Genomic DNA, 18,344 nt, shown 5'->3' on the forward strand with positions numbered 1-18,344 from the left:
TGGAAAAGAAACACGATTAGATTGGGCAAAGCCAGAATGTCCAATTGCCTGGATGGGTATTGGATACAATAGATCAGATTTGTTCAAAACTCCTTACAAGATGAGGACAAAGAGGCAAAACCAACCGTTATCTTCCTGGTTGGAGACCTTGAAGAAGATAACACTGTGCTGTGATTGACCTGAGACTGGAAGTCGTCAGAAGCCTGGTTCTTACAAGCTTGACTCTTCTTGTTGGTGCATTGGTAAATCAAAGATTTTCTGCGCTCAGTTATAGGCAGTTCTTTGGCAGACAATGCAGAACTTCCAGACTAGTCAGAAAGGATTATGCCAGGACCACCAAATCTTCTAATAATTATTGAAGGCTTATAAGAATTATTGAAGGATTATAAATCTTGAAGAATAGGATCATTGGACCAAATAAATGGCTTAACCCATTTCAAAGCCTCCCCTCTGAAGGACAGTCAAGCATCGAATGGTCTCAGCTGGAGTAAGAAGAGGAGCTACTTCAAGACACTGAAGCATCAGATCATGATATTGTTCTAATTTTCCATAAAAAATGACTAGGTATGGGTCTTGGTTCAGTACAATGGATTGAGAGTCTTCAGGAGGATGCTGTGAATTTCCTGCTGAATTAACTGGTTGGTATTTATTTACAGACTTTACAGGGTGTGGTGCCCCTCTCAGGACTGACAGGTTAGAAGTTTTTTCAGAAACTGGATATTCAGAAGTCTGTTTTGGAGACAAGGAATGAACCACCCCTCCTGGGGTTTTGACTGGAATCACTCCTTCAGGGAACTCAGCAGGATCTACCCCTCCTGGGGTCTCAGCTAAAATCTCCCCTTCAGGGAACTTTCAAAGGATCTACCCCTCCTGGGGTCTCGGCTAGAATCTCCCCTTCAGGGAACTTGGCAGGATCTACCCCTCTTCCTGGGGCTTCAGCTGGAATCTCCCCTTGAGGTAACTCGACAGAAACTATCCCCTTTCCTGGGGTCTCAGCTGGAATCGATACCCCTCCAGGGGCTGCAGGACTAGACTTCAAAACAGATGCCCTTTCTGGGGCTTCAGGACTTGATACAGAATCGGATAGTCCTTCAGGGGCTGCAGGACTAGACTTGAAGACAGATGCTCTTTCTGGGGCTTCAGAATCAGATGTCTTTTCTAGGGCCACAGAATCAGATGTCACTCCTGGGGTAGACAGACCCAATATTGTTCCTGGAACTGGAGACATAGATATACGCTCAAGGAATCAGACATTATCCCCAATATATGGGGTTGGTATTTCAGGCTCCCCTTCTGGAGTTGGTACTTCAGGCAAGGCAGACATGGGTGGTCCCTCTCGGACATCAGGCAAATCAGTCATAGGTGCATCCTCTTGGACCTCTGGCAAGGCAGACACCTCTCGGACCTCTGGCAAGGCAGACATGGGTGGACCCTCTTGGACCTCAGGCAAGGCAGACACTTCTCGGACCTTAAGTACCCCTTCAGGATTCTGATGGGGTACTCCTCCTGAAGATTGGTCATTGGCTAGGACATCTGTAATGGTATTTGAAACCTCTCCAGAGGTTGTTGACAGATGAAATGCCTCTCAGCAAGATGGCCCTCCTTCAATGGTTGTGTTAGATGTGTTTCCTAGGGCTATAGGATCAGGGATTACCCTGGGAATGGGAGGTTTGCATTTCCTCATTTGGTTCCCAAATCTTAACTTGGGGCTCCGGGTCAGAGGACCCCAGTTATAGAACTGATCCCCTTCAAGGAAACTTTTGGCACCATTATTGGAAGTTAGGGAGTCTGGAACAACGACTTGAGGTGACATGTCGGTCGAGATGTTGAGTGTCACTTTTTCTAGAGCTGCAGAATGGTGCAGTCTTTAATGAAGTGACTTGCACTTCCACAATACATGCATAGCATAGCAGGCCATACTTTCGTCGCTGGTGCTCAGCCTTGGAGAGTTTGGGATACCAAAACCTCTGGAATCTCCTTTCAGACAGCACAGAAGGGGTCACCCCTAGACTAGGGGAACTGGAATCTGTGGTCTTTTCTGCCTTAGTAAATAGGGAAGCAACTTTTGAGGCATTCGAAGAACTTCCAAATAATTCAGAAACTTGCTGACTTTTTTCAGGGAATGATGTCATCAACTGCTCAACAGGAGCCTAAAAAAACCTCAGTTGTTCAGGACTCCCATTATTGGTAACCTTAGGGGGCAGAGAACGGTCACTGTGAAAGGTTCCATATGATTGACAAAGCTTAGAATTCTTAGAAAAAGTTTTATGTGCAGAAATCTGATTCTGCAGAGCATCTACATGGATGGATAGCCCTAGGAAGGCTTGTGATGTGAGAAGATGCATGTCTTCACAGATTTTCAATCTGCTGAACAGGGCCGGAACTGGATCCTCATCCGGATCCTGACTTGAAGTGGCTTGGCTTGAGATGGAAGACTGGACCGGATTTTGCAGAGCAGGACCCATCTTGCTATACTCCAGTGATTGGCTGGTGATAATGTTATGGATGTACCTGCACTATTTACATGAGACCCCTAGAGCTCGCTGATGGGGCTCATGCAATAGGCAGAGATACAAAGAAAGTTTACCTGGAGTAATGGCAGCAGACAAGGCAAGAGTTAACTGCAGGCAGACTAGGAAAGGCAATAGTAACTGAAGGGACAAACAAGTGCAGGTGTGTACTGGAGTCTGCTGCAGAAAACTAGCTTGCAGGTCTGAAGACTTGCAATTAACTGGCACAGGAATACATGCACAGAAACAGCCAGGATCAGGATGCATATCTGGATAGTAGCAGGCCAGCTACTCTGGATACAGGTAGTAATTATGTTGAAGCTGCAATGCTGGATATGAACTTGGTTGTGGCAGGCCAGCTCCTCAGGATGCAGGTAGGAATAATGTAGAACCTGCAGTTCTGGATATGAACTTGGTTGTGGCAGGCCAGCTACTCAGGATGCAGGTGTGAATAATGTTGTACCTGCAATGTTGAATATGGCCTTGATTGTGGCAGCCAGCTACTCAGGATGCAGGTAGGAGTTTGTAATAGAACCAGTACTTGATATGGTTGAACTGGCAGAATGAATCGACGAGTACACACTGGGACTAGACACAAACCAGAGGTGACACAAAAGGTAAATTGGAGGGTCTTGGCTAGGCATACTGTAGATACGGAGCTTGGATAGACACGGGAACAGGGGAGAATCCAGCAGGACACAGGAGTAGGACTCGCAGGAAGAGGACACTGAGGACTGAGTCTGGAAACAAAGGTATACAATGGCAGCAGGGCCGGCTCCAGCGCTAATAGCGCCTTGTGCCGGCTGAGTGCTCTGCGCTCATTATCATGTGCGGCTGACCAAATTTGGGTGTGTGGCCTAATTAACATAGGCCATGCCTCCTTACGTGATGTTATCTGAGTGGCATGCCCACATGGAACGCCTCCAAATAACGTCAGGCTGGGGGGAGCCTCACCAGCCTCACCAGGCATGCGCGCAGCATCCATTCAGACTTCAATATTCTAAGGATAAACAAAAAAATTAAAAAATAAACAAAAAAATAAAATTCTAAGGATGTCTACATGGTGCATGTTGACAGTTTGAACCATGTTGACATCCTGATTCCTCATGTATTACAAAATGGTTTGCCCAGGTGCAATGTCACTTGTTTTTGTTTTTTTTCCGCTTTATTTTAAACTCAGAATGAGCCCTTATTGTGTTTCTCCATTGTATATGTACTTTGCGGAGTTGGCTGCAACTATTCAAAAATGCAGCGTTACAGTCTGTGTGTCCAGCCACCTAGATCTGCTATAGATGCATATGTCCTACTGTCTATCTTTTCCTGCAGAAATTGACATTGGTTGTAATAACTGTCAATGAATGAGAGAATCATGGTGCTGACTCTTACAGGTGGACAGGGCTTATATCTGTATTTATGTTTCCACTGTTATCCTGGGGAGGTTGAGATTAGTCTGTGCATTTTCAGGCTGGTAAATGTATTTTAATTATTAATGCATTGTAATTCTACAATATTAGAGACTACAAATCCAGCATCTCTAGCAATTGCATTTCTAGCATAACAGCAATATGGGCCTGGTTCACAGATTTACTCTAAAGCAATCGCAGCTGCGATTTCGCATGAAATACAGCTGCAAAAATATGCTAATGTTTTCCAAAGATTAGCCGAGCATAGGGATGCCCACTGCTGCCTTCTCCTATCCGTCTGATGATGTACAGCAGCATAACCATCAGTAACATTGACGCATATAGGGCAGCCACACAGCTTGTAAGTCAAGTCTGACCTGCCTCAAACACTGCGTTTTTCCCAACATGCTGAGAGCTCTCATGCATCGCAATGGCTAATTTATGCACGCCCATGAAACCACCCCCAAACACTGACTAACTGTCACTTACTTTGTGAATGAATGTATCCTCTGTGCGGGTGTAATCGCAAACCAATCGCTGAAAGTGCGCAGTGCAGCTGACATGCATTCGCAATGGCAAACAATCGGTTGATCTGCATAATATCGGCATTGCGTACATCTATGAATCAGGCCCAATGTGCGCGCTATATATATAACTAGTAGGAAAAATAATTTCCCTTTTTAATTAATAGTAACCTGTTGATATACTGTATTAGAGTGTGTCAAGAACCTGGAATGTACACCACCTGTAATGTGCAGGTGTACCCATAAGGAGCAAATAAATGCCAGGTTCTTGTAACACATGATGAGAACAGAAACCAGGTGGCTTGGGTGATAATAATGAATACGTTTGAGATAGAGATGAGCGGTTCAGATCTGGCTCATTTCATTCCACCAACCATCACGAGTTCTGATATAAAATTGAGACAAAACATCATTTTTTATGGACATCTCCTGTATCGAAAAGATGATATTGTTCCTCGTTTTCAGATCCTAGCAAACCGAGTCAAATCTGAACCGCTCATCTCTAGCTTGAGACTCACTGGTATACTGTCAGTGGTGGCATGTACCAACCCCAGTAATAATACGTACAAGTGTGCAACAAAAATCATTCTAAATGTATTCATAGATTATAGATTAACTAAAAATCATAATGCAGTGCACATTAAAATGTTGAGCATTTTTATTTTGTGTTCACAGCTTATTGGATATATTCTTAATTTTATTCTCCTATTCATAAATCTGCTGCTGTTCTGTGTGACACTTTCTGTCTCCATCTTTGGATGCCGTTCCCTAGCACACATGCCATCTAATGTAACCCAGGTAAGAGACAGATGTGTTTATATAGTAGCACAAACATAGCACTAATCGTATAAACATTGTGTACAGTTGATCCCTGGCTTAACATGATCAATTCATAACAATCCATGTATAGTAGAAGATCTTATACTGTTTCTCAGGGACATAAAAAAGGGAGTACAAGTGGTGCCACCACCCACGGAATAGGGCACAAGGGCCAGCACCATTACTTTCCTGTGGCACTTGTATTTGGCTTGCAGGATGCCTGGAACAACCTGCAAGCCAAATACAAATTACCATCTGTATGTATGCGGTGGCCATCTTTACTGCTGGAAATGTTCTAGCACTCACGTTCCATTCCTTCTATTGGCAATGGGCATCTTCTCTTTAAGGGTAGATTCAACCATAGGTATTTCAGCAAGCTTTACTGTTTGGTTCATGGTTGCCACATTTCAGTGATTGGACCAGTGGGCATTTTTATCAAAGTTTTATCTATAGATGGGTCCTCTTACATCAATGCTCATACTGCGGCATTCAGGCTTCCCTGCCGCACTTGTAAATAATGTTATGACAAGGTCAGGGCCGGATAAACAATGGAGCGGATGAAGCTTCAGCTCCAAGCCACCCATGATAATAGGCCCGCAGCCCATAGTATCCACTGGAGTCAGAAGTTTTTATTTTTGCCATTAGACAGTCTCTCTGTGGCCATCCGAGGTTCCATTTAAGCCCCACCTATCTGTAAAGAGTCAGAGCTGGGCGCAAAATAGAAATGGCGGTGCAGTGGAAGGCTTCACAAGCCCTCCCTGCGCCACATACTTATAGGGTATCAGCGCCTCCTATGCACAGCGTAACATTGCCTAGGTTCCGGCTCACAACTCCTGAAGGGACAAGCATGCCCCCCCTCCCTGCACACTAAACCTAACCCTCCCGGGGGGGTGCCTAACCATAACTTCCCCCTGGGAGTGCCTGACGCTAACTCCCCTTCACTTATACTAACCCTAACCCTCCTGGTGGGGTGCCTAACCCTGCAACCCCCTTGGAGTCCCTAAACATAACACCCCCCCTCCCCCTGCAGCTAACAGCTCCCGGCTTACCTACATTTGGTATGCAATGCGTCGGGATTTCAGCGTGGGGCTAATGATAGACATTAGTATTTAGATACCTATAATTAGTGCCATACCAGGCTTTCAGTGTCGGGAAGCCGGTAGTCACCATTTCGACCACCGGCTTCCTGACTACATCCCAGATATATATATATATATATATATATATATATATATATATATATATATATATATATATATATATATCTATAGTGCGTGTGTATATACATCTATATGCATACATATATTATATATACACACATATATAATATCTATCTATAGTTTGTCAGATTAAATTACACAGGGCCTATTTCAGAGATGGATTCAGAGATTATCAAACATTCGGAGATAGCGCACAACTCCAATGTTTCATTCTCTGTGAGTGCGCGCAGAATGGGTCCTGCCATACTGCACGGATTTCCCCTAATTGACAGGCAGAGCGTTTGGGGGGGCGGTGCGAGGGGGCTGTAGTTCCCGGAAGCAGGGGTATATCATCCCCGTTTTCTGGGAGTGCTGAGGCGTTTTCTGGTAGTGCTGGGAGTCTGCATCCATTATTGACCCGGTCAGGCTGCGGTAAGCTTCAGTTACCACAGCCTGGCCAAAAGGGCAACAATCGTGACCAATGTCACGAATGTTCCGATGGCGATCCCAGGTTGTGGCCTTGGTTGCAGCACTGGGATCATGCAGATCCAGCAAGGAGGTGTCTGACACCTCCTTCTGCATTTGCATCTGAGATGAACGAAATTGCAGAGCCGCAATCCATCTCATAAAGGATAATAATAATAATAATAATAATCTCTAAATCAAGCCAACAGTTCAGTACAACATCACATTATGTCAACGGTTCAGCGTAATTTTTTTAAGAAAATGGAAGCACTTAATAAAGGGCACTGAAAAGTTGAACATAACGTGATGGTTGTACTGAACTCTGTCATTTAATGAGTAAAGCCAAAGCAGACTTGTACATATCCTCCAGCAGATGCTGAAATTTTGAAATGCACCCGGTAATATCAGTGCGACTGTTCATTTGAGTGCTGGCTTTGCACATGGCACCGCCCACTCTGCCTCATCCCGCCCACCCACTCTAACTGCTGTTAGTCACACCCCCTGTGGCCGTTCATAAATTTCAGCTCCAGGCCCATATGGATCTTAATCTGGCACTGGACAAGGTGTACCAGTTGCAGCATTTCTTAGCATACTGTATGCAATGAAAGAATCCAAGCCATGCAATACACAGTTTAACCCCTGGGTGGCAAAAACTGGGCCGTCCGTACTGCACAGTAAACTGTCCTTATATGATGTAAAGGAGATGTAGTCAGCGTGCGGGATGCCGACGGTCTAAATACCAGTGCCGAAATCCTGACAGGTCAGGATCCCGGCACTAGTATCCCAACCGTCAGCATCCCGAAGGTAAGTATTGGGGTATTAAGGGGCCAATCCATTAGCAGATCTTACTGAAAGACAAAAGACAAAAGATTTAGCTTTTGAAAATTCCTGGGGCTGCTGCGACAAATATCTGTCATGTACATGACAGATATTTGCAATAGACGAACGATATTGGATGACCTCATTCTTTGAGTGAATTTTTTTTATGTTTCTAATCATTTACATAAAAAAATCATTTATCGTTTACCGTGACAGATATTTCTAATATCTGTCAGCGACAAACGATAATTGACCAACATGTTGGAGAGACAAAAGACAAAATTTGTCGGCCGCGGGAGTGCGCATTTTTATCATTCAGAGCCTATACATTAGCAGATAAATTGAACGACTGAACGATAAATCGTTCAGAATGAATAATAAATCGTTCATCTTTCACATTTATCTGCTAATGGATAGGCCCCTTAAGGGAGAGGTTAGCATTAGGTAGCGGGGTTAGGGTTAGGCATTAGAGGGAAGGTTAGGGTTAGGCACTGGGTAGGGAGTGTTAGGATTAAGGTGCGGGGAGAGGGAGGTTAGGTTTGGATGCTGGGGTGAGGTTAGGTCTAAGATTTGGGGAGGGGGTGTTAGGTTTAGGGTGCGGGGAGGTTAGGTTTAGGCACTAGGAAGGGGGGATTAGGGTTAGGCACCGGTTAGGGAGGGATAGGGTTAGGGTAGTGGTTGGGAAAATAATTACCCGTCGTTCTTATGGGTGTTGGAATTTTCTCTGTCAAGATGCCGCTGTCGGTATTCTCAACAGTGGCATCCCGACAGCAGGGATTTCATACCCAACCCGATATAAAGAAATTTATTTTTAGAAATCACAGGACTCTCACACCAAATGATTTAGCACCTGATTCAGTATGGATCACAACTGCAATCGCAGTAGCTATTACACATGCATTCTCACTGCGTAGATATGCTAATGATTGCAATCACAATGCCATACACAGCCTAACATAAGGACTTCCCCTTTACCTTATACACATCCGTAATACTTAACAAAACTGCAAAACCATCGGTAACATTGAGTACAATCAAACCCTCACGCACACTTGCACAAGGTCTACCCTTAGACACGAATTGTTAACCTCATCGGACGCAGTGAAAGCCCAAGCTGAATATGGCATCACAGTGGCTAATTTATGCACGCCCCTGCAATGGCATTCAAATGCACTGACACGCCTGCATTTCGCCGACCACACCCTCATTACCACACCCAAATGGTACTTCATGTCAATCACTCTGCGATGGATCTGCGTAGTCACTGTGATCGCAGTCCCTATCGAAAGTAGAGTGTTGGCAATGCATGCGCAGTACACAACAATCGCCCAAATGCGTGTGTAATCGCAGTTGCGATCACTGCTTTTGTTCCTTGAAATCATAAATATAAGTGTTTTACTCACTTATTGCAAAAATAATAACTATAAGATGGAGAAAAGGACTAGAATGTGTAAATGATTGGAGAACTGGACAGTATGAGGAATAGAAATGATGTGAATGGTAATTGGGATCAGAAACAATACTATAGTGGTACATCACTAACATGATGAGGAGAAATGAAAAAACATTGAAGACATGGGCTACAACAAGAAATATCAAAGAAAAAAATATAAACAACCAAATTCAGCACATTGGGTTACTCAATAAGTTAAAATATAGCAAATTGGAGGAATGAGGTGTCAGACACATATAAATTAGCAGCCCGTAATGAATTCTAGAAAACACAATAGACTTTAGTGTTCAGTAAGACCGTTCGGACTGATTGTGCCAAGTCTATGGATCCAGCTAGCTCCCAGTGATAATAGAATATTTGAATGATCGCCACCTCTAGCGTGGATTGGAACATGATTAATAACCATGTGTTTCAGAGAGTCAATTGAATGCCTCATTTGGCAAAGTGATTGACAATTGGTTGGTCACTGTTAGTGCTATATAACATACAATATAATCTTTGCACTCTTTTTAGGCTACTCCTACCCCCATTTTGTTTGCGTGAGGAATCCAATCTTTGCTATTGCTGATTGCTGTTTGAATAGCTGATCGATACAGAGCCATTCATTCCCGAAAAGTGTGTTCTGTTTTTCCTACATAAGTTAATTTACAAGGTCAATATAGAACATATCCTGTACAACATAGGTGTCCAGGCATAAGTAACACCTGAGTTGAAAGGGAGGATGAAGATGTGGAAGGAACAATTTTTTTACCTGTGGAGCACAGAATTTTAAAAAAAGGTTTGGCTAGTAGAAGGGAATCACATGACATTTCCAAAACCTCTATGATAAATTGCTTAATTAAATTATGGCATAGATGTCCGAAGAAGTTTATTATTCATTTGAGGTGATGCGTCTAATTCTCATAAACTGAAAGTGAGTTAGACCCTGTTTTGACAATGTGGTTGGAAACTGCTGGCAGGGTACTAGTCAAGTCCATGACTACAAAAATGGAGGTGTGTAAGGTGGAGGTGTGTAAGCGTTGATCATTTAGTGTGGTTCTAACATTCAAAAAATGTATCTCACACCGACAGCAGTGCACAGTCAATTTTATGGGACTACAATTCCTGTGTTGATCCCATCGAGAGTAGAAAGATGTAATCGATATAGCATCTATAGTATAACTAGTGCCCACATGGTGAGAGCAGGAGCTCACTGGGTTCAAAAACGTGTATCACAATGCTTGCATATGATTGTGCCATGGCTGCACCCAAGGCCGTCCCTGCACTTTAGTCTTATCTCTCAAAGGCAAAGTAGCTATTGTTTAGGACAGTGTCTAAGAAGGTGACTAAGAATCAGGATTAGCATAATTAACATTTTATGTTAAAGAAATTACATACTGAGGAAATGCCCAAAACATGGGTAATCCCAATCAATTGCTATACAGATGGTTTAATGGGTAAAACAAATTATTACAAGCAGTGAAATAAAAGTAGTAGGTAGCACACATCCAAGAAGACATAAATTAGAATGCTTATCTGTCCATAGTGGGGTCTCAGGTGCAATGTCTATGGAAAATGAGAGAGAGAGAGAATGAATATGTATGTGGGAGAAAAAAACAGTCCTCATTTCCATGGGTCATAAGTCAAGCTCCCAATTTAATGTCTGCAACCCACCACTACCATATAGTGTATACAGTATAGTTGAAAAACATGCTTGCAGGGGTAGAGGGACTTTAATAGAGTATGGACAACCATGGTCTCAACAAGCAAAAAAAGGAGTTAAGCTCAAACTAGGCTGCTCAAGCAAAGCCCAGGATATTCCCATGGGAATCGGTATGATATACAACCGGACGTCAGCCCGGGGGATGAAATACCGACAGCGAAAGGTCGTCAGATGGAGATCCCGACAAGGTAAGTATAGAGGCTATCCCTAACCCTCTCCCCCCCCCTAACCCTCCCTTAGGGGTACCTAACCCTAACCTACCTTGCCAGTGCCTAACCCTAACCTCCTCCCAGGAGTGCCTAAACCTAACCCCCCCTCCCCCCACACTAATACTAATCCTCCCGGGTGGGTACAAACACAAACCTCACCCTGGGGGTGCCTGACCCTAATGCCCCCTTCCCCTAGCCTAACCCTAACCCTCCCGGTGGGGTGCCTAACCATAAGTCCCCCTGGGAAACCCTAAACCTAACCCCCTTCCCCCGCTTCCAACGCCCGGCTTACCTATGATCGGTATTTCACTGTCAGGAAGCTGGTGGTTGGCATTTCGACCACCGGCTTCCTGACTACATACCATTCCCATGATCTGGTGCACAAACCCACTCCAGAATGTGGGCAAGCCAAGTAATCGGATAATACAACTACATATTTGGGAGTGCCAAGCCTTCCCTCACCTCGGGGGGCCTACACATTGTCTTACCCACTTGCCTGGTAAAGTCACATCAGATGCAACCACGCCAGGCTGGGCTTTCCCTGACCTAACTAAATGGAAGAGCTGTCCTTTGCTGTACTGATCGCATATGTTAATGCATATGCGATCTGTACAAATGCGAAGCATGGCGGTAAGTTTAGCACTGTGTTAGTGCACCCCGCCCCTGGTCGCATTTGATACGACCAGTCAGAAGCACCCACTGGCCCCTCTTCATCTGCTGCTCCAACCCCAGTATGTCCCGATCACTGTGGCCAGCCGTGATTGAGCAGCCCAGGGTACCCCCGTCCCAGTGGCTGCAGAGACAAGCAGCCACCGGGGTAGCTAGCGCCGCCCCTCTTCCTTTGTATACCCCGGCAGCAGCATAGAGCCGAGCCACCAGGGAAGCCATCATTGCCCTCTTCCTGTTTATACCCGGCAGATGCAGAGACAAGCAGCCGCCGGGGTAGCTGCCTAGCACACTGCATGAGGGTGAATGGGGGGATGGTTGGTTTTGGGGAGTGTTAGGGATGGATAAAGTCTGGAGGGAGGGCTAAACTAATAATAAAAAATTACACTAGTGATGGGGGAGGAGGAGGAGGGAGGAGGAGGGTGAAAAAACCAGGGGGGCGGGGTGCAAAGTGAGTTTATAATATCGGCTTATGGACACAGGGGTGGTGCGAGACACCCCCTAGGCATATTTTTTTTCAATTACATTTTTAGATACATTTTTAACTGTATTACATTAAAAAAAAAAAATTCTGACCGGTTTTGTGGTAAAAAAATCGTCAGTTAAGTGGTTAAAGCTAATATGGGCACGCTTACCGCCTCAAATAAATAATGATGTACAGAGATGAAAAAGAACACTGGGAGATATACTGGGGAACGAGGCAAAATGTATTAATTCATGGACATCTGTGGTGAGATGTCTGTGAAAGATGATGTTTTGTCTCAAACTTGGCAGGAAGATCCGAGCCAAAACTGTACCGCTTATCTCTACTTTAGAAACATCGAATGACATTTTTGCATAATAGCAACATCATAAGAATACACTCCTTCTAACAGTGCTGTCTAATATGCTCAACAAAATAACTTTATATTTATAGTATTTTCTACTTTATACACATTAATGTGCATCTATTTTAAGTTTGCTATGTAATAAATATGTTTTTATGTGCTACAGAGGTTAATTTCTTTTTAATAATATCTGAGTTTTTGCTTGTGGTTTGGTAAATGCTGCAGTGAGTCACTTTTATATGTTTATATAAAATGTTTAATTTTAAATAAGCTCCAGGTTCTGTGTCTGTAGGTCACCCATTGTTTGAATCTTACATTATGCTAATTCACTCACATAACTACCAACTAGAAATAACCACACAGACACCTATGTGGAATTAAAAGAGGACACAGATTAAATTTATTGATCAATTTGTAATTAGGAAGATGGTGGCAGTAAAGAACAGTGCTCAAAGGCCACAGCCCGACCATTATATTTGACTAAATAAATAAAAAGGTTGATCCCCGCCCGACGCAAACTGGCCTGAAGTAGAACCATTCACCCTTAATTGGCATAGCATTGACCCCTCCCTAAGATGATGGCCCGATCCTCCCCTAAGGTAAATGACCAACTCGCCGCTGTCAAAAGGCAAATGCTACCCAGACACTCTTACGCTATAATAGGCTGCCCAGGAGCACTGCTTACCGCCAGGCTGCACCTCCACCTGTTAGGCGGAAAATTGAAAATTGCACAATCCAACATTTCACGAATTACATACAAAACAGCTTAGACAAGTGGGTGGGTGGGGTTCAAAAGCTGGAAAAGAGGAAGATTGTTCCTCTTCCAGACTATTTATAATGAATAGCAGGGGCCTTGCCCCTTATTACTGCCATAGGCCACTATTTTGATGGGCATATTCCTGGCTACGCCCCCCCCTCTCCTTTAACCCCTGATGAACTAGCAATATTCCATCACTAAACAGGGTGCTTATCTTTCCTCAATCTTATTCAAGTATTCGGATCTATTTATATATAGCAGAAGCTTACAGTAATAGGTCATGGACCTCATCAGAGGGCTGGCCTTAATTCATTAGGAACAGGGTTGGACTGACCCATAGGGGCACAGGCAGAGCTATTTTTCAGCAGGAACAAGCAGAAACTCAGTTCCTGAACCTCTCATTAACTATGACATAATGTTCTGGGCCAAAATTTATTTTCCATATGCTAAGTTTTATTTTAAAAGCCATTGTGAGTGCCTACTTTTCTAAATACTATAGTATATATAATATATAATTGTTTGTTTTCTGTAGCTCCAACCCCAGTAGCTCCACCCTTAGTTCCTGAACCTATTTTTCCATAAAAATAGTCCAGGGAAACTCCCAGTGGACCCCACTGCCTGAGATCCCACCCCATCCTCAAGGGATCAGGTTCTAGACGGTGTACTTGAATTATACTATAATGCTGTTGTCAACAAAAATCTGAAGTCTTTATATTTATGGTAAGGTAACAGTCCCTCCTTTCCCTATCTCATTGTACATTTACTTGGTGTGGTGGCAGTTACTCCAGTCCTGGTGTAAAAAAGAAAACCAATCATGGATCATTCTATCCCATTACTAGAGCAGGCAGTGATAGTACTTCTAATAAAATAAATGAAGTATAAATTGCGCAAAAACATACACCAAAAGCAGCCACCCACACCTAAAGGAGTTTTACTACCTCCAAAATTCAATAATGCAAAATAAATATGGTGCAGTTTCGGTGCTATTGCTCAAGGGATATAGGGCCTTATTCAGAGCCGCTCGCTGTTTGCAAGTGCTCGCTTTGAATCAGGGCAGGGATTATCGCGACCATTGGCATTGTGATGAGACCCTAAGGTAGGGTCTCAGCACTCACAATGCCGAGTAGACTTCCTGCTCTAATAGTGATGTCAGTAGGGCCGCCCACAAATGGCAGGCGTTCCTTCGGGAACACCTCCGTTTGTACAGCCATCCCCCTTACCTGCCTACAAAACGGGGCGAGCTGTTGATCAACATCGACAGCCACCCCGTTTTGTTGCGAGCCCCGGAGCAAGTGATGTTCTCACTCGCTATGGGGCTCGCGCACGTGCGTGTCGCGCCCTGGGCCAACATCGACCCACTTGTGAGCGGATCTGAATCAAGCCCATAGTTCCAAAAAAATATCTTACTTTAGTAAGATTATCACAAGGTCCTTTTATAAGTTCATCCAACACTGATTATATATTCTGATAGCATTCATTCCAAACGGTGTTCTCCAATAAGGATAATCAAATACTCTTCTTATTTATCTCAAAAGAAGAAAAAATAATAATAGTGCAACATTGTTTCAAACAGGAACATAGATTTATTTTACACAATGCACTCACATGGTCTTTAAAAATACAGGCATATACATCACATGCTAATCAGCTCCATGGGTGTGTTTAGCTCACTGATCTCCTTTCCTGTCAGATGGTAATTGGATTCCAACAGTCCCGGAAACTGGAAATCCTATTGGCAGGAATATGAAGCGCTATAGTAGTCACATCACAATGTCCTCAAATCTCATCACTGGCTTGACATGTTTCAGACCTCCTGGTCCTTCATCAGAAGCCTAGTGATGAGTGTGTATATAGGTCTTTAAATACCCTACCTAATCATTTAAAACCCGCCCCTTCCTTAGGGCATGTTTATCTGATATCCCGCACTTTCGGAAACCGGAAGTACATCATTCAATACCTCCCAGCTTCCCTTACTGCTGCAGACAGGAACTATGTCATTGTGACTTCCGTTTCTCGGGTACCGAAAGTAGGTCATAGCTGTGACCGGAAGTAAGATGGCTGCCGGACTTCTATTTGCATTCCAATGCTTACTACTAAGTGGTCCAACCTCTAAAGTATCCGGAAGTGGGTCATCGCTGTGACCGGAAGCAAAATGGCCACTGGACTTCTATTTGTACTCCAATGCATGATAATATGTGTTGCAGCCTCTCGGTTGTCCCTTAATCATTAATCATTGCTCCCATATATAGTAAAATAGGTTTAAAGTGTAGCAGATGAGTTTCAATAGTTGTTCATGAAAAAGAAAAGAAATAGATATATACTAAAACAAAATATTTCTGAAATCAATTCATTGAGGAAAAATTTAAAAAACACATCTAATTCAATAGAATAAATAGCAGCAAGCAAGATACATTTTACATAGAGGATCCAAATATTGCACTAAAATAACAAGAATAATAATAAAAACAAAGTTAAAATGGTACAAAAAGATTCCTAAAAAACATTTGAGACCATTGGGTATGAGAGTACCTAACTTATAAATCCATCTAATTTCAATTTGAGACTGTTTAACTTCTAATTCTTTGGATCTCCATGAAGGCATAACTGTTTGAATTCCACAAAAGGATTTAATAAAACATTCTTTAGAATTATGTTTAATCTTGAAATGAGAGGACACACTATGTGTATCTAAACCTTTTGTATATTATAAATGTGTTCAGCTAGTCGGACTTTCAAATTTCAAGTGGTCTTCCCGACATAAAATAGACCACATTTACATTCTGGGATATAGATCACATTTTGTGTGTTACAGGTGATAAATTATTTAATGTTATAATTTTGTCATTTAACATTAAATTTGCGGACCTTACTTTCTCCTTTCACTGTTCTGCATATTAAACACAGCCCACATCAATGGAAGCCACAATATCAAATACTAGCCATTTTATTCTCTTCCAGGCTACTTCTCACTAAATTATCTTTTAGGGATGGTACTTTACGATATATAAAATTCAGGAAATCTGGTAATTCTTTTCCAAGTATTGGGTCTTTCTTTAGAATATACCAGTCCTTCTAAACACTGATTGAATCTCTTTAAAATGGGGATTGTATTGGCTCAAAAAGGCCCATTCAAACTTTTTTCCAGCATTTCTATTTTGTCCCTGGCTTAATTGTTTATCTTGTAACAGATCAGCACTTTCACAATTTGACACTCTTTCACGAGCTTTATCGATAGTTATAGGATCATAGCCTTTCTTTAAAAACCTTGTAGACATCTCAGTAATAATGGGGTTCGCAAAGAATTTTTTCTGTACAGTTACGTTTTATCCTTAAAAACTGACTTTATGGAATGCCCTCCAGCCACATATAGTGATGCGGGCTAGACCTATCAATATATCCATTTGAGTCAGTAGGTTTTTTGTAGTTCTTAGTGCATATCTTGCCATCTTTAATATAAATACTGAGATCTCAAACAAAATCTCTGTTTTACTGATCATAAAATTTTAAACAATGTTAAAATTGTCCTGATTTCACTCTTGACAAAAACCATCAAGATCTTGCTTAGACTCCTTCCAAATAAAAAGGACATCATCAATATACCTTTGCCAGTATACCAGGCCCGCCCTCAGCTGTTGACTTTGCCAAATGGTGTCTTTTTCCCAGTAGGCCATGAACAAATTAGCATAGCTTGGGGCGAACCTGGTACCCATTGTTGTCCCGATTTGTTGAAGATAAAAACTCCCATTAAAGTAAAAATAATTATTAGTGAGTATGAATAAAATTCCTTCTAAGATAACAGTTTTTAATTCATCTGATTAATCTGACAGATCCTAAAAATATGAAACAGATTTTAGGCCTTTATCTGACTATGATTGTATATAATGTGCTCACATCGGCACTGACCAAAAAACACTCTTCATCCCACTTCATCTTTTCCAATTTTAACAAAACATCCTTTGTGTCTTTTAAATAGACTTTGGTTCCCTTTACTAAAGGCTGCCAAAAGGAGTCCACCACTGCCGACAGGTTAGAAGTGATGCTATTAGTGCCTGATATAATAGGCCTACCGGGTGGGTTCAAGGGGTCCTTGTGTACCTTAGGTAGTACATAGATGGTTGGTACAGAGGGATATTTGATGTTGATATATTCACAAGTAGATTTACTTATAACTTTATTTTCTAAAGCTTTTTGTGTCAAATCTAATAACATCTTAGTTACTCTATTTGTGGGGTAATTTTTCAACTTCTTATAAGTATTTCCAGTGGTCAATTGTTTATTAATCTACTCTATGTACCTATACTTGTTCATTAGGACAACCCCCCCCCTGCCCTTGTTGGCAGGTTTAAAAATTACCTCTTTATTGTTCTTAAGGATATGAAGTGCTCTATATTCTTTATTGGTCAAATTACATTTATTCTTCCTTCTTTTTTGTAGTACTTTCTTTGTTTCATGACTCACAATTTAATTGAAAAAATTTATAAAAGATCCTCTTTGGTGGGTAGGATAAAAATATGATTTCAGTTTGAATGAGGATCCATAGGGAACAAAGGTATTCTCACTTGTTTCTTCATCATCTATTTTATTTAAAAATTATTTTTTCACTGTCCTTTTCCTTATAAATTTTTGGATATCAACAAAAAGATCAAAATGGACAGTTTTATTCGTAGGAGCAAATTTTAAGCCCTTTTTCTAGACTTTTTTTCATTCTTCTGGTGTCAAAATATGCTTACTTAAATTGAAAATGTGACTATCATTTTAATCAGCCACCTCTGGTGATTTATTGATAATTGGAATTCCCTTTTGATCTTATCCTTTGGCTTTCCCTCTTCACTACCTCTCTTAGTTATTTTGTTTTTATATTTTTGTTGTTTGGATATCAGGGTCTCCTTATGTTTCTACAACTCCGTCCTAAAAAAGTTGTGGACGGAGCTTCCTCCTCACTCAAACTTTGGAATCTATTAGAGGTATTGGGGAATAACTTCTGAGGCCTA

The 18,344-nt window shown here is 42.2% G+C and overlaps 1 protein-coding gene across 2 annotated transcripts in view; it reads left to right on the forward strand.

The window, feature by feature from the left end:
• LOC148522940 (membrane-spanning 4-domains subfamily A member 4A-like) overlaps window positions 1–18,344 on the forward strand; it is a 42,198-nt gene that overhangs the window by 17,036 nt on the left and 6,818 nt on the right. For both annotated transcript variants that reach the window (XM_088473578.1, XM_088473579.1), the window contains exon 5: window positions 5,113–5,235. In XM_088473578.1, coding sequence (XP_088329704.1) covers window positions 5,113–5,235 — 123 coding nt within the window. The remainder of the gene's footprint in view (window positions 1–5,112; window positions 5,236–18,344) is intronic.

This window comes from Taudactylus pleione, unplaced genomic scaffold (genome assembly GCF_031769625.1).
Source record: "Taudactylus pleione unplaced genomic scaffold, aTauple2 ptg000136l, whole genome shotgun sequence".
Taxonomy (NCBI): Eukaryota; Metazoa; Chordata; class Amphibia; order Anura; family Myobatrachidae; genus Taudactylus; species Taudactylus pleione.